We start from the raw sequence: 17,513 nt of genomic DNA on the forward strand, positions 1-17,513 counted from the left end.
TTGTGATCCACGGTCAGACAGAAGAGTTTTTGGGATACCATGTAACTTAAAGACATGTTTCATCAGGAGTTCTGCCGTTTGTTTGGACGAAGGTAGTCTGCGAATAGCAATGAAATGTGCCATTTTTGTCAGATGGTCCACTGACACTAAGATGGTATTAAATCCTTTGGAAGGAGGCAATTCCACTATAAAGTCCAAGGACACAACTTCCCATGGAGTTTGGGGTATTGGTAGACTGCATAGTAGACCGGATGGTCTCGTAGTGTCAATTTTGGACCTGGCACAGACATTGCATGAAGAGACGAATTTTTGTATAGATGTTTTCATGTCAGGCCACCAGAATTGCCTGGTAATCAGATTAAGAGTCTTTGTCATACCCATATGTCCTGCCATAGGCACATCATGCGATAATTCCAAGATCTTGGTGCGTATGGTAGGTGGTATGTAAAGTTTGTCGTTGTAGTAGAGGAAGCCTTCTGCATCAGTATTTAGTTGTGGTGGGTGTGAATCCAAACTTATACCATGCAAAACCTCTTCCTTCAAGGAACGGACAACTCCAATAATGCGTTTGTGAGGTATTATAGGAACGGAAGGGATTTCGAAGTAGTTTTCTTCAGTTAGTCGTGATAGTGCATCCGCCTTTTTGTTCATATCTGCAGGTGTGTAGGTCACTAGGAAGTTAAACCTTAAAAAGAATAGTGACCATCGTACCTGTCGGTGCGAGAGAGTTTTGTTAGTCTGAAGATATTGGAGATTTTTATGGTCCGTGTATATAAGTATTGGTAATTGGGTGCCTTCGAGTAGATGTCGCCAATTCTCCAGAGCCAATTTTATAGCAAGCAGTTCCTTTTCAGCCACGGGGTAATTTATCTCGGGACTGCTTAGGGATTTAGAAAAAAAGGTGACTGGATGAAGTGGTGAAGTGTGAGTTGGTCGTTGGGAGAGTATTGCTCCTACTGCCATGTTTGACGCATCTACTTCCAGAATGTATTGGAGGGATGGGTCTGGATGGCGTAATATGGGAGCAGAAGTAAACCTTGTCTTTAACAGGTGAAAAGCTTTATTTGCTTCATCTGACCATTTGAATGGTTTTTTAATGCTAGTGAGCTGTGTGAGGGGTCTCACAATGGCAGAGAAGTTTCTAATGAACTTCCTGTAGAAATTCGAAAATCCAAGGAATCGCTGTAGCGCCTTGCGTGTGGTTGGTGTAGGCCAATCCTGAATGCAGGATATCTTACTCATGTCCATCTTGATTCCTGTTTTGGATATGATGTAGCCTAGAAAGAGTACCTCTTCTTTATGAAACAAGCATTTTTTCAGTTTCACATAAAGGTTGTATGCAAGCAATCTCGATAATACTAGTCTTACATGTCTTATGTGTTCAGACAGGGATCGTGAATATATAAGTATATCGTCCAGATATACCACAACACAGACATCTAGTAAGTCTCTGAAAATATCGTTTATAAATCGTTGAAAAACTGCAGGGGCGTTGCATAGCCCGAATGGCATTACAAGATATTCGAACAATCCGTATCTGGTTCTGAATGCAGTCTTCCACTCGTGTCCATCACGGATTCGAATGAGATTGTATGCTCCTTTCAGGTCCAATTTTGAAAAATAGGTAGCTCCACGCACCTGCTCAATGAGCTCAGGGATAAGCGGTAGAGGATAGCGATCTTTTATTGTAATAGCATTCAATTGCCTATAGTCGATGATAGGCCTGAGACTTGAGTCCTTATTGCGGACAAAAAAAGAGTCCTGCTGCTGTGGAAGAAGTGGAAGGTCTAATAAAACCTTTTTCCAAATTCTCATCCAAATAGTCTTTGAGATGGGAAAGTTCATCCTGTGAAAGAGGATAAACATGACCGAACGGCAATTTGCTATTTGGGAGTAGATCAATGCTACAATCATAGTCTCGATGGGGAGGTAGTGCTTGAGCATTTTTCTCAAGAAAAACCTCAGAGAGATCCTGATAACATAGTGGTGCAATCTCATCTGTCACCACAGACAGGATCTTCCCGAAAGACGGGAGGTTACACGTACCCTCGCAATAGCAAGAGAGGAAGGCCAGGGTCCGTTCCTTCCAATCTATGGTTGGTTGATGTGTGTGCAACCAGGGAAGTCCCAACACAATGGGAAAGTGGGGTGAAAGGTATTAGATCGAAGGTAGTGGTCTCCATATGAGACCCGTTAGTAGTGACTAGGAGTGCCTGTGTCTGGTCAGTGATCGGACCAGAGGATAAAGGAACACCGTTAATAAGACTTACTGAGACAGGTTTAAGTTTTGAAATAATAGGAACTTTATTTAAAGCAGCAAAACGTATGTCAATATAATTTCCACAAGATCCTGTGTCAATCATGGCCTTAGTAGTAATCCTGTTCTGGTCCCACTGTAATGTTAAGCAAACAGAAAGGTAAGGGTTAGTGATTGAAGTTGTCAATCCCCCTAAGAGGACATGTGAACACTCACCCTTCTTTTTGTAGACTAGGGGACAGACGTTTATCTTGTGATCCGGGGATGCACAGTACAAGCAGAGATTACCAGATCGTCTTTTGGCTCTTTCCATAGTTGATAGAGGTGGGCGTATGGTTCCTACCTCCATAGGAACGGGGTCAACGGCCGAAATCCGAGAAGAACTGGATAATGGCATTCCCATTTTCTCAGCCTTTCTTTCTCGTAGTCTTCTATCTATGGTGATACTGAGTTGTATCAATGCATCCAGGGTTTTTGGCAGATCCGCTCGGGCGAGCTCGTCTTTAATGGCCTCTGATAGGCCAAGCCTAAATTGGGTTTTCAGAGATGCATCATTCCATTCTGAATCAAGGGTCCATCTCTTGAATTCTGCGACAAAGTCTTCTACAGGTCTCCTACCTTGTTTCAAGGATCTTAATTAAAGATCGGCAGTACTCTGCCTATTGGGATCATCATATAGGCTAGTGAGTTCTGCTAGGAACAAGGCATAGGAGTTGAGAAGCTGGTCGTTTCTCTCAAAAAGAGAGTCTGCCCAGGCCCGAGGATCGCCTGTTAGGTAAGAAATAATAGTACAAACCTTACTGTGATCAGTAAGGTAGGTACGGGGTTTTAGCAAGAAAGGTAACTCACATGCGTTTTTAAATTCGCGAAATTTTTTGCGATCGCCTGTAAATACCAAAGGAGGATTTATTTTGGGTTCAGGGGACTGAGCAGAGGTAAGTTGTGTCAGTCTAATTACCTGCTGCGACAGAGCCTGATTGTCTTCTTTTAATTCAGCAAGTGCGTGTATTAACGCAGTTACTTGCTGTTTTAATTGTGTCATCTGAGTGGTTATTTCTGCTGAATCCATTTGTGGTTCGTTCAATCTGTAACGCTCCTGCGTTTTACGTATGATGTGGATTTTCAGCTGCAGAAATATTCCACTTCAGTAGTCATGTAGAGAAACGCTGAGACACCATTCCCAACTCTCAATGACTCATCATGTGTGGATGATCTCAATTCAGCAAGTAAATACACACACTCAATAAGATGTTTCCTAGAGTGACTTATGTATATAGTAACACAGTGATGATAGGCTGAAGAGACAGGTTGGGTAGAGATGGTAGATGACAGAAACTTGAAAGGAAATGTTCTTGAAAGTAAGATAGTAGCAGATGGGATGCAGATAGGTTTAGCAATCATGTATGGTAGTAGATGACAGAGTAGCAGGTGGACATACAAGAGAGATCAACCCAGTGCAAGAACAGGTGGTAGTAGGCTCAAGAGCTAGCAATCTTAGATAATGCAGATGTAGTAATAGTCCTTAGTATGCAGAGCTAGATAGTGTAAGCTTTAGTATAAAGGTTATAGAGGTTTCCCCTGTGGGGTACTTATCACTAATAGCAATGTAGCAGAGGAGAGGTTCGGCAAGAGCGGATGATCCGGTAGCGGGATACAGGGATCAGCGCAGCGTGGTTCCGACAGCGAGGTATGCTTGCAAGCATGTGAGCTTCAAGACAGGTTAGCATCAAGGCACAAAGCAGTTTGAACGAACACATGTGAGTGAGAGCCGGCGATCTAAATAGCCATCCAGTCCGGCGCTCAGTGATGACAGCATCAGTCTTAAAGGTGTATGCGCACCTTACCAAAAGAGAATGGTGGGGCGCATACACTTATGAAAGAGTAATTAGGGTACCCAAAGGTACCAGAACATTACAATCACCTGTGTCAGGACAGACAAGAGTAATGATCTCCAAAAGAAGAACACCCTTGTTTTCTATACCCGGAACCATCACAATTACTCAAAAATGTCCAACAGGATACAACTTAGTGTTCAGGACCCACAATTTCATTCCCCCCGTAGACTAAAGAGGTACTGTCAGGAGTCAGCAGCTGGGATGACCAAATATATGTATCTACACTAAGAAACTGGGACCAAACAATGTATATATCTTAAAAGTGAGATGTATTTACGCGGCAGGGGTGTCCAAACTTTTTTCAAAGAGGACCAGATTTGATGAAGTGAACATGCCTGAGGGCCGTTCCATTTTTCTTGACATTCTTTTTGACCATTAAAATTAAATGCAAATTAACTATTTTATGTAAAGTTTATTGCAAAAAGCATATTTTTCATTTCGTCATATGAATTCGGAGCATGCATGCTCCCTAATCAGTCACACAAGGGTTAACCACATATAAGCGCTAGATGAACCCACCAGTGATGATTAATGATGGCAGCAATAATAGTCATGAATGATGCCAATGTAGTAAATAGAACATTGAAAAGTTTTATTCAATATCAGTTCCATGTATGTATAAAACAGCAGTACACCTTCTACACAGACCCCCGCTGGATCTGCAATGGTGAAGCCAAAATAAGGGGTTAGAAACTCACAGCTTGGTGACCATACAGTGTGTGTGAAGGCATAAAACCAGCCAGGAATAATGCAGCAGTGTGGACAGTTGTGCCTTGCTCGGGCTGTGAGGAGATGATAACGGAATGCCTCAATCCTGGACAGGGAAGGGGGGAAAAGGGGTCACACAATGCCTGGTATAGGAGGCAAGGAGGATTGCCGTCTGTGGTCGCCCTGATCACCCACAATGAGTGCCGACTGGGAAGAGGACCCGGACATGACATCAGACTCTGGGGGAAGGAGGACCAAAACAAGGCTTGAACCGCTATAGAGCCGCTGGTGGTGAGCGACGTGTGCGGTGACCCAATGTAGGGGAGCGCGAGGAGTGCATGCTTCTTGTATGGTTGCCCTGACAACTTTTCAATGTTCTTTTTACTACATTGGCATCATCATTCATAACAATTATTGCTGCCATCAGTAATCATCATTGGTGGGTTCATATAGCACTTATATGTGGTTAACCCTTGTGTGACTGACACTTTTGAACATCCCTCCTGGTGTATTTTGTTCCCACACAGCTACTACTTGACCCCCAGGTGTTATACCAATTATCATGAAGAGGGCGCTGGTCCTGTCATACTAGCGCTGGATTTATTTGTGTTTTTTAGTGCTCCCTAATCAGGCTAAGTCCGAGGCCATATTGAGCAAGGTATATAAAGCTGGCAAGGGCGGGCGGCGGATGTTAACAATAGTGTATTCACAAGTAACAGGAAAAACCGGAATTGGATGCAACGGGCCAGGATGAATCATGATTTTCAGTATAAGTCATTCAAAACAGTAGCATATATAAACGGATGTGTAAAATGAATGGTAAAAGAACTAATATGGCATACGTGCAGTCCCGCGGCGTTGAAAGACCCAGAGATCCCAGGGGTCCTGAGCAGCACTCGGGGATTCACAGGGGCCACAACAATAGATTTTTACAAATTACCTGATTTAGGGTGAACAATAACAGCACACCAATATAAAAAAACATGAGAACCCATGAAAAGTAAAATGAAATAACAAAATGCCTAACCATCAACCTAACAAACTAACTATATACAAACTAATGTACAAATGCAAAACACACAAGGCAGGGGAGAGCAGGGAGCAGATGAGAAGGGGGAAAACATAACTGGGATGGGAATGAGGCAGCAGGATACTGGATGCAGGGCAAAGGCAAAATCAAGAGAAAATAGCTACAGAGTCAGGCAGCAGCGTGGCAAACAGGAGCAGCCAAAAAATTGAAGCAAGGAGCAGTAGCATTGATGGAACTAAAAGGGTAACTCCATTTTCATGGGGAAAAAAAAAAAACGTATACAGTTGCGACAGAGTCATATTGTAATTGAATGTTATTAAAAATTACCTTTCCTTTTCAATCTGCAGGTCTTTAATTTTCTGTAAAGTGCAATGCAATTTGGCTACCTGGAGGTGTTCTGTACACAGAATGTGGGGAAAAAGAGCAGCGCCATCTGAGTAAAGGAAAACCGTTTATTTGGACATACAGTATATGTGACTCACAAGATGTCAGTTGAAATGCAGTTGAAATGCACTTCCTGGATCTTTGGCGCCTCCGCCTCACTTGATATCGTCACGTCCGGTGTGAGCAGGAGAATGCACGCGTTTGGAGCATGCATGCTCCTTCATCAGGCATGCTCCGAACGCATGTATTCTCCTGCTCACACCGGACGTGACGACATTGAGTGAGGCGGAGGCACCGAAGATCCAGGAAGTGTCAGAAACCATTGACAGGGGGGCCAGAGGCTGCACATCCATCCTCACAATCCACGTCCACAGAGCGGATGACTAATACTACGTCCTGGTGCATTTCAACTGACATCTTGTGAGTCACATATACTGTGTGTGCAAAAGAAAAGTTTTTACTTCATTTAGATGGCGCTGCTCTTTTCCCCCACTTTTATCTGTTTACAGAGTTTCTTCTAGCTCTCTTCAGAGCTGGCGGCCATCCTAGCAGTGTGGTTATTATCTAATAGACTCCCTCATATGGACTTCCTCAAGGACTTAAACTTTTGTGTAGTGCATTGATACTCACACACTGTGTTGTGCAGTCTGTCTCGTCTTATTCACATCATGCTCAACCCCCAGAAACATAATTTCCTGCTTGTGTGATTGGCTTACTTATTTTCCCAGAAGCCTACACTAAGAAAACAAGTCCGATTTTTGGCATCCCCCACAACAAAAAATGTAATTTTTGGTAGGATAATCCCAAATAGAAATAACGTCTACTCTAAAGGGATGCAGACACTGAAACTTTCCTCATAAGAGCCCTGATTCTGCAGAAGCTGGTGGATACCACTCCCATTAGACTCAGCTCAGGGGCACAGAGCAACACAGTGATTTATTCAGGATAACACTAGGTAGGAATCGTCAACAAAGTTTATTAAAATCCTTGCAATGTGAATAGATCACCTAGAGGGGAGTGTTTTTTTCTCAACAAAAGTGGAGTTATGCTTTATGCACCCTCCCAGCAGGTATGGCCAATTGAAGCTTATTGCTGGAACCTGCTGATTGCTGGGACACAACTGCTAGTGGACACTTAAATTGCAGCTTTTTGCCCAAAGTACCAAAGTGCTACCAGCAGGCAAACTTGGTCCTAACAGGTATGCTACTTAAATACTTCTGGTAGAAAGAACAGTAAATACGTGTTACTTGGAAACATGTGTCAAATAGAGCTGGGATTGTATATCTGTTGACAGTGACTTTAGCTATAGACTTAGAGTCTACGAGAGGCCCTCTTGGCTTTGGCCTGAAAGCAACCAAACATTTGGGTCGATAAGACTTAGAATGGTCTTTTTGGGGAGAGTTAGAACAGTGATCCTTGTTTTGATCACTTTTCCCCTTCTTAGGAATACAAAACTGAAAGTCAGCCTTCTATTTCTTCACTAACTTCATTAACTCATGGAGAGAAAGAATAACCGATAACATCATCTTCTAGCAGTGTGATACACCAGTTGTGACAAGAGTAACTGTAATGGTTTAATACAACTGGAAACATCTGGAAACATCTTCCCCCTTCTTTCTGAAGATACATACTGTAGTTAACGACCATCTGCTCATGATCATAGTATGGCTCAAAGTGATGTCAGTACCTGTATTTAGTTTATTGCACTGACTCCTTCACGAGTGTCTCGATACAGGTGGATTATTTCCACAGCTGGGAACTGCAGGCTTTCAGTGACACGCTGTCGCTTGCCTACTTCTGAATGGGACCACTCCCTTAGACATTGGAAAGTGCGCTCTTTCCTGACTTTGAAACTTTCTTCTCCTTGTGACACACAGGAACATTACCAGATAACACTTTTAACTTCCTGTAATGTGCTGCCTGTAAACCTTGTGCTAACATTTCAGTAACTTTGGCTAAAGTGCCACTTGCATCTTCACTAGGGTGTTCACTTTCATTATCCATCCTGTAAAAATAGCTAGTTGATATGGGTTCTTTTTTTACATGAACTGGTAGGAAAGTATAGTCTTGAGGATCCAGGTTAAGGGTTATACTGATCCTCAATACTACTGTTAATCCCACTTCAGTCTCAGAAGTGCCTCCAAATTTAGCCCTCTTTTGGAGGGGGGTTAGGGCCAAGGAACCTCCTCAAACTAAATAGTGTGTTAAACTTGTAGATAAATAAGAGAACCAGAACCTTTGCTAAGTGGTAGAGTGGTTCTGATAATAAAAGTGGCAGTGTACCCACTCAGGACAGGACCTCTGTGATTCCCTACCTGGAAAATTTACCAGTAATCTAAACAAAGTAATTGGGCTCAGAGGAACTACTGCAACCAGCATATAACATTACCATAAGAAAAAAGTAATAATAGTACATACATCCAATGTACAAATGGGTATTATCAGCAAAGGGCCCGTTGGGAGTCCTGGTGGAATTGTACACATGTATCCGTGTATAGTTTTTAACAGAGAAACCTCCAGATGAATATTGCAGCAAAGTCCGGTTGTAGGGGCACCTCAGAAAGATTACGATGCAGCTACTGTGTTTGTGTTGGGAGACCTGAAGAAATGACTGCAGTGATGGGGAGATGCTTCATTTCACTTTTGTCCAGCCAGCAGCTTCTCACACACAGAAACTGTGGTGTGGCACTGCAACTCAGAGTCAGCCTATCTACTCTGTGCTTTAGTCCCTCCCTAATAGTATCTAATCTTACATGCAACTAGACCTCTAACTGCTAAAAGTGGTCATCAGATGCCTAACCTGGCTCTAGCCTATTCTTACATAGTTACATAGTTAGTCAGGTTGAAAAAAGACACAAGTCCATCTGGCTCAACCAATAAAAAACAAAAAACGGTAAAGAAACCCCAACCATACAATCCCCTATACACAATCCTATACCGCAGTTGATCCAGAGGAATGCAAAAAAATCCCAGCAAAGCGTGATCCAATTTGCTACAGAAGGGGAAAAAAAGTCCTTCCTGATCCCCCGAGAGGCAATTGAATATTCTCTGGATCAACTTTACTTATAAATATTAGTACCCATGTATATTATGTACACCTAGCAAAGAATTCAGGGCTTTTTTTTTAAAGCAATCTGGTGAGCTAGCCAGAACGACCTCTGAAGGGAGTCTATTCCACATTTTCACAGCTCTTACGGTGAAGAAACCTTTCTGTATTTGGAGACTAAATCTGTTTTCCTCTAGACGTAACAAGTGCCCCCTGTTCCTCTGTGTTGACCTTAAAGTGAATAACTCAACACCAAGTTCACTATATGGACCCTATATGTATTTATACATGTTGATCATATCCCCCTTTAATCTCCTCTTCTCAAGAGAGAATAAATTCAGTTCCTCTAATCTTTCCTCATAGCTGAGCTCCTCCATGCCTCTATTCTGGTTATTGAGCCCTAAACTAAAATTAGCTATAGAATCCAGACCAAAAACAACAGGAGCTACAAGTAAACTCTATTACAATAAGCAGGTTATCCTACTAATATACTGGAAGGTGATGACTACATATAGTAGCACAGACCTAGCTATCTGGCATTGTCCATGTAAAAATATTAACAATAGGACCCCCTTCTTGTCTGTTACTAGGATTTAGAACAAGAAGCTACAGTTAAACAGCCAGAACACAGGAACAATTACCTAATAGTCACTGCTTCTGGTCTGGATAAAATACAGTATTGCAGTAATGTAGCTCCTGCATGTGGACAATTGGTGTCAGCTCCTCTTTCCCTTTCCCTCTCCCTCTCTCTTTCTCCACTTTCTTCTTCTAGGGTTTGTAAGCCAACCAGCAGCTTCTCACACACAGAAACTGTGGTGTGGCACTGAAACTCAGAGTTAGCCTATCTACTCTGTGCTTTAGTCCCTCCCTAGTAGTTTGCAATCTTACATGCAACTAGACCTCCGACTACCAAAAGTGTCCATCAGATGCCTAACCTGGCTCTAGCTTATTCTGGTTATTGAGCCCTAAACTAAAATTAGCTATAGAATCCAGACCAACTGGTGTGAGCCCCTCCTCTTTTTCTCTCCCTCTCTCTTTCTATCTCTCTCTACTTTCTCCTTCTAGGGTTTGTAAGCCCCCCCCCCCATCAAGACAGTAAGTGCTAATACATAATTATACATAACACTGTGATATTAAAATCTAATCGCAGAAGGCAGAGGATCCCTACATATGTGGTGCTTATGAAATGAGCAAAACCTCATTTACATGCATATACTGTAAATGGAAAATTTAGATTTGTTGTGCCTCTCTTCATTCTCTTACAACTTTTGCATGGTTTGGTAAATGATAACTGCAGTATTATAAAGAAAAATAAACCATGTCCTCCAGGCCCTCTTTATTATTTTAAAAGTGAAAAAAGGCCTCATTGGAAGTGATTGGGTAAACAGCAGCTACAGCCTATATGGATACAAAGAAAGGAACAGGAAATTGATTGTTCTGCAATCTTTTACTATGCATGCCTGATGACTGCCCAGTTGGAACAGTCTACAAGTACTTTTACTCTTAAGGTCTTGCTATTTTCACCTTTAAATAGAGAATGAGTGTCTGGGGATACATGGTTTAGGTAGTTTCTTAGTATGCATATCCTTAGTATAACAATGTATTTTGCCAAGGAATAAAACCAAGTGTGCATACACTTATTCACATGAACATGAGTCATCTTTTCAATTATTTTGTTTGATTTTAGTATCCGATCACTTTCTGAAGCCCTCGATGACCTTCTCAGAGATGTAAACTCTCTGAAAAAACGGATTGGTGAATTAAATGATCGTCTTGATGGGATCAACAGGGCTTTCTTAAGAAAGAGGCTGAGCATGGCTCCTAGAAACCCTGCAACAATCCAGAGAAAACTAAGTGCTTTTCCACAGTGGCAAGAAAAACTTACTCACCCTCCTAACCGTCCTTTCTCCGTGAAGAGGAAAGTATACATCAGAAGAAGAAGAGTGAAAGCCTAGACCTCTTGGATTTTTTTGTATAATGTGCAACTGTTATTTTATATCAGCACTATACTGCAGAAGTACCCCCACATGCCTGCATGAAAAGACTTTAGTATCAATAATTTGTAATCAAGATCATTAATGATATTATTGTGTTGGGATATTAAACATTATACAACGTAATAATCATGCTATCAAATAAGACAATGGGCCTGATAAACTATTGTTTTTCCCACATGCACACTTCACAAAGCACCTGTACTGAAGAGGGTTTGAGAGACATGTGCACTATAAAATACAAAATTGCAGCTTGTGATTTGTCGCACTAATGTTGCAGTTTCTGCACTGGGATGACTTCCTTTAATGTTATATTAAGGACAATTATTTTTTTATTAAAACAGGTTTATATTTACCTGCTCTGTGGAGCAGTTTTCCATAGAGCAGCCCCAATCTTCCTCTGCTCGGGTCCCCTGTTGGTGCTCCAGGCCCCTCCCCCTGCTGAGTGCCCCCCAGAGTAAGCAGCTCACAATGGGGGCACCCAAGCAGACTTGCTCCCTAACCACTGCTCTGAGTGCCCATTTTCACACAGAGCCATGGCTCAACCCCACCCTCTCTCTTTTCTCATTGGCTCAGTGGCGGCACTCGTGCATATTCCTGGATCGTGTTGAAGCTCAGGTAAGTATTAGGGGGGCTGCTGCACAAATAAGGTTTTTTACCTTCATGTATAGAATGCATGAAGGTCAAAAAAGCCTTGAGCATTTAGAACCACTTTTAAAAAGTTTCTGTACAGACGCTTACCAGAGGGAGACTGATCCTGGAGAAGCTGTTTCCTCTCCGTGTCTATCTGAGCAGAGGGAAGGAGTAGGAAAGCAGCCAGGAGGTTTCCTCTGATAAGGGACACTTACTCAACAGATGGAGGAGGCAGAAAGTAGCTCTGTGCTGCTCTTCTGCCTGCACTTCTCTCTCCCCCGTTGATCACTCCCTGATTGTGGGGGAGAGAGGAGAACAAATGATACAGTGAGCTGCTATAACTTACTGTTTCACTCCCTGCACAGTGATAGTGTGCCAGGTCCCTGTGGGACCGGTGGTTATTAGGGGCACAGAGAGCATATTTTTTCACAAATATACATGGATCAGTGCAGGGCACTGCACCATTTATAGTTTATCTGGCCCAATATATTTGTGTAAGCATTAAAGCAAATATTTCAAATAATATTTTGAGATACATTGATATTAGGCTTGAATGAGCAGATGCAAAAAATACAAATGAATGAAACTCTTTACTGATTCATACAGCATTAAATGTATTTTTTTTTTTAAAGCAAGCAGTGTAAGAACCTCATTTTGTTCTGGTATCAGCCTCTATCAGCTGCTGTACAGAAGGGCCGGAGTTTGAGAGAAAGAACAAGCAGTACAAGATGCCAATATTGATATGCAGTGATAGAGAGATGAGCTTGACTGAGGCAGATCCAAGCCAACTTGGGTTCACAAGAAGTAGTTTGAATGATGCTGACTATTAGATTAAATTGGACTTCCGGCCACATACACGTTTTTGAGATAAAAATACCCCCCTAATCCTAAGCTAACACCAATAACACTAACACTAACCCCACATTACAGTACAAGACAGTAATTGAATTAAGATAAAATCTTACCTTTAAAATTGATTGCAGAGCACGGCCATCTCCGGTGTGGGCGTCTGAAGCAGCTGTGTCCCCCGCTGTGACCTTCTTCCTGGTTTCTGGCTCCCAGAATGCTGATCGCAATCTTGCGAATGCGCTGTAGATTGCCATCGGCAATTAGAGTAGCGGCCGGCCATTCCCATTGCGTCCTGGGATTGATGACTCACATCTCCCAGGACGCAATGAGAAACCGGAAGTGACGTCAGGGGCTGTGGCCGCAGAAAGAGGAAGTCGGACAGAGATGTCCCTAAAATAAGGTAAGTGACCCCCCCCCCCCCAAAAAAAAAAAGGCCAATTCTTTTTTAACCTGCTTTTCCCCACAGGAATCCGTAAAGAAGAAAAAAGAGGGTGGAACTCCGCTTAAAGGACATCTAATAGCAAAAAAAACAAAACACTGTGGCCGAAATCTATTCTTTTTTATCTTGTTTTTATTTTGATCTAGTTAGTTAGTAAACTAATTTAATTTAAAATAAAAAAAACTTGCTGATAGAGTTAGAAAATGGGTAAATCTTGGGTGAAACATCTATGAATCCTGGTTGAAAATATTGATAAATAGACCCGGAGCGGCCGCCACGGACTTCATAACATTGAAGTCTATGGCGGTCGCCTCCGGGTCGCCCCAAAGAAACTCCGGACCCTTTTTTTAAGTCGGAGCGACTTGTGTCGCTCCTATTAGAACGGGTCCGCAGCTTCCCTATGGAAGGCGACCTACGGCGACCTGTGAGGCGACCAGGTCGCCTTAGTGTGAACGGGGACTAAAAAGTAAAAATAGGAGATCTAAATGAAGAAGGCATAAAGCCATTCTCTCGAAGCCTTGTGAAATTGTACAGGACTCATTGTTGTTGGTAGTGAACATTACTAACTGTTAGTACATACAAAAATAGTATAGTACCAATCTCTTAGTTGCTCAAAAGTAAATGATACCGCCTCTGGTATTGTAGTGAAGTAATTAACATGGACAGGTCCAGAGAGTTGGGAAAAATGTGAGCTATGTGCCCCAGGGTTCTGTTTTGAGGCCAAGGCCATTTAATTCACTTATTAATGACTTAAATGTTGTAAATAAGGGCTAAACATGTTTGTTGATAAAATCGAATTATGCCGGGAAATAACTTTGTCACAGGATGTAGCATCATTACAGGAAGACGTTGACCAAATAGGGGGTTGAACAACTAAATAGCAGATAAGGTTCATTATTGAGAAATGCAAAGTTGAGTGCAAAAATAAAAAATATAATTTACATACTATGAGGCACTCCCCTGGGAGAATCAATGATGGAAAATAATCCGGGGCTGATCTGGGGGTCACAGACTTAGCTAAAACATTCAAAGCCAAACTGCAGCTAACAAAGCTAGCATAATGCTGTAATAGATTAAAAAGGGCATACATTCAAGAGATAAATTAATAATTCTACCACTTAACACTGGTTCAGCCTCATCTTGAATATGCATTTCAGTGTGGACACAAATCCTTAGGAAAGACGATGTTGAACTAGAAAGACTTCAGCGACAGATAACAAACCTGTCAAGGGGGATGGAGGACCTCAGCTATGAGTATCGATTACATAGATTACAGTAATTCACTCTGGGTAAGAGGCACTTAAGAAGGGTTATGGTTAAAATCAGAGGCGTAACTAGAACCTTCAGGGCCCCGGTGCAAGAACCCATGAAGGCCCCCCCGGACCCCTGGCCTGGGCCCTTCCCTTCAAGCCTAGGGCTTTTCCCACCGATCCTGGGGCCCTTTACTCTCGTTGCGGGGCCCTTTATTACGGTCCCGCAGTGGCCCCCTTCCACCAATCTTGGGGCCTCCCCACGGTGGTGGAATGCCGGGGCCTGGTCGCAAGTGTGACCTTTGTGATCCTGGAAGTTCACCTACTGGTGTCAGCAGTTTTTATTTTTTGGTATTTTAATTGTATTATTTTTTATCATTTTATTTTATTTTTTTACAATGTCACTGACTATTTACCGACCCCTTCCTGGTTCTCTATTGTGACACATCCCCTGCAGCAGCCGGCAGGAGAGGGGAGGGAGCACAGTGGGGGGGGGGGGGGGCAGTGGAGCACACAGGGGCCCAGAGACAGCAGAACACAAGTGAACTGGATAGGAGGAGAGGCGGGGGAAGCATACAGAGGAACCAATTTCCTCCATTTTCCTCCTGTAGCTACAGGAGGAAAAAGGAGGACAGTGATTTTTCTACATGCTTACCCCGCTGCCCCCCCCTATGCAGGTGTACAAGGGAGCCACACGGGCCCCCTGGAGCATGGGGCCCAGTTGCAATTATTGCAACCCCTGTAGTTACGCCCCTGGTTAAAATGTACAAATATATCAAACGTGACTTCAGTAACTGTAATAAACTGTTTACTCTAAGGTTCCTGAAGAGGACATGCAGCATTGAATTGCGGTTGGAAGAAAGGAGGTTTAACCTTAGAGTTCTTTACCTTTAGAGCAGTAAAATATGTCCCTTCCTTCCCCAGGAAGTGGTGCTAGCTGGGAATGTTGACAACTTCAAAAAACTTTTAGATGTTTTCCTCAAGAAGCAGAATATATAGGGCTATAGGAATTGTTAAAGAATAAAAATCACACACATACACACACATAGGCTGAACCTGAGTCTTTTTTCAATCTTATAAACTACTACCCCACTTCCAAAAAAAAAGTTGGGATGCTGTGTTAAATCTACATAAAACAGAATGCAATGATTTGCAAATCTCATAAACTCATATTTTATTCACAATAAAAAATAGAAAATGTATGAAATGTTTAAAATTAGAAAATATACCATTTTAAGAAAAAATAAGGTAAAGTTGAAATTGATGGCAGTATAACATGTCAAAAAAGTTGGGACAGGGCAACACAAGCCTGGAAAAGTAAGTGATACTAACAAGGAAAAGCTGAAAGAATTTTGCAACTAATTAGGTTAATTGTTAACAGGTCAGTGACATGACTGGGTATAGAAACAGCGTCCAAAGGCCCATACACATGATAAGAAAATTGGAAGTAAAATTTAGTCCGACAAACGATCTGCAAATTTTCGAATCCTTAGTATGGTACTTCCGACAGCTGACTATGAATTTTCGGATGACAAAAACCGAATGTAAAGGCTATAAAACTACAAATTTTATAAAATAGTACGTGAACACTATGTTTGATTTTCATTTATCTAGTTCAAGGTTTCATCCGAAAGGGCAAGACTACGCATGCTCGGAAATGAAAGAATACACACACAACAATTCAACACATGACATCACTTCTGAAGTTAAATTCTGTTGTCGTATGAGAATTTTCGTATAAAAGTAACCTCTTCACTTTTGATATAAGACTAGCATGTAACAAAAATCTGATCGTGTGTATAAGGCTTTAGAGAGTCAAAGTAATCAAAATAATTGTCGAACAATTCAGAAAAATGCTCCTCAATATAAAGTTGCAAATACTTTAAATATATCATCACTTACAGTACATAGTATCATCAAAAGATTCTGAGAATCTGGAGAAATCTCTTTGCGCAAAGGACAAGGCTGCCCTCACCCACCTCCAAAGCTCCAGAGGACGCCATGTGGGTGTGGCGAAACCGGCCAAGGTGTGAATCGAACGTCTGACATAATTTCCGGTCCTGGTGGTTGGAGCGCAGGAGTGTGATAGCATCCACCACAGCAGCAAAATAGCTGTTTTTACATGGAGAACTTGTGAGTGAGTGTAATACTTTTATTTAATAAATAGCTTTTTTAAAACATATTACACTATGGGAGTTTGCTTCATTTATGTGGCGGCTGGTATGTGGTGGTGAGGAGGACAGAGCCTAGGAAGTATCATTAGGAGAACAGTCTGGAGTAACCCCATCCCCAGAGGAGATGTTTGCCCAGAGTGGAAATCAATAAGGTGTATATCCTGCCTACTTCTGGTAAGCAGGGAGGAGAGAGGGGAGCACGGCTCACAACACTGAGCACAGTGTGAACTCACGAATGCCATCCCTTTTGCACGGTGGACACTGGTCACTTACTTGGTTGAAGTTATAGACTGTTGAATTAGAGGACTTTTTAACATAAGGAGGAGGAGCCTAGTTACGTTTTTTCCATCAGCACTTATCACTTTATTGATCAGTTCACTGCATGAGAGATCCCTATTAATTTTATCCATATTGTCACTTTTCATTATTTATTTATTTGTAATATTGCTGCATTTATTTGTTTATTTATGGTAACAGTTATTTAACAATATAAAAGCTACTGTAGATTTATCACATAGAAGTGTATCATAGCTACTAATTATTTATTTATTATTGTAATATTTGCACAGTTTATCTATTATTTATGAATTGCATCATAGGTACCATTTATTCGTTATTGTAACATTTGCACAGTTTTATTTATTTTTAGTGAGTGTAGTGTTTTCACGCCACATCACATAATTGCACCTATTTATTATAACTTATTGCCCTCAATATTGGATGCCCTTAATCTTCAGGCCTTCAGATGGCATAACATTAAAAACAGGCATGATTCTACGATGGATATCACTGATTGGCAGGGCCATCTTACCGAATGGGCAGGCTTTGCAGTTGCCCGAGGGCCCCACTTGTCC

At 41.9% G+C, this 17,513-nt stretch overlaps 1 protein-coding gene across 1 annotated transcript in view; it reads left to right on the forward strand.

Annotated features, from left to right (window-relative positions):
- Positions 1–11,275, forward strand: part of LOC309561987 (uncharacterized protein) — a gene marked incomplete at its 3' end in the record, with an annotated part of 127,886 nt that extends 116,611 nt beyond the window's left edge. Inside the window, exon 4 of the mRNA XM_082266082.1 lies at positions 11,008–11,275. Coding sequence (XP_082122208.1) covers positions 11,008–11,275 — 268 coding nt within the window. The remainder of the gene's footprint in view (positions 1–11,007) is intronic.
- Positions 11,276–17,513: the final 6,238 nt, after the last annotated feature.

This window comes from Pelophylax lessonae (genome assembly GCF_965119305.1).
Source record: "Pelophylax lessonae genome assembly, chromosome: 8".
In the NCBI taxonomy this organism is placed as follows: Eukaryota; Metazoa; Chordata; class Amphibia; order Anura; family Ranidae; genus Pelophylax; species Pelophylax lessonae.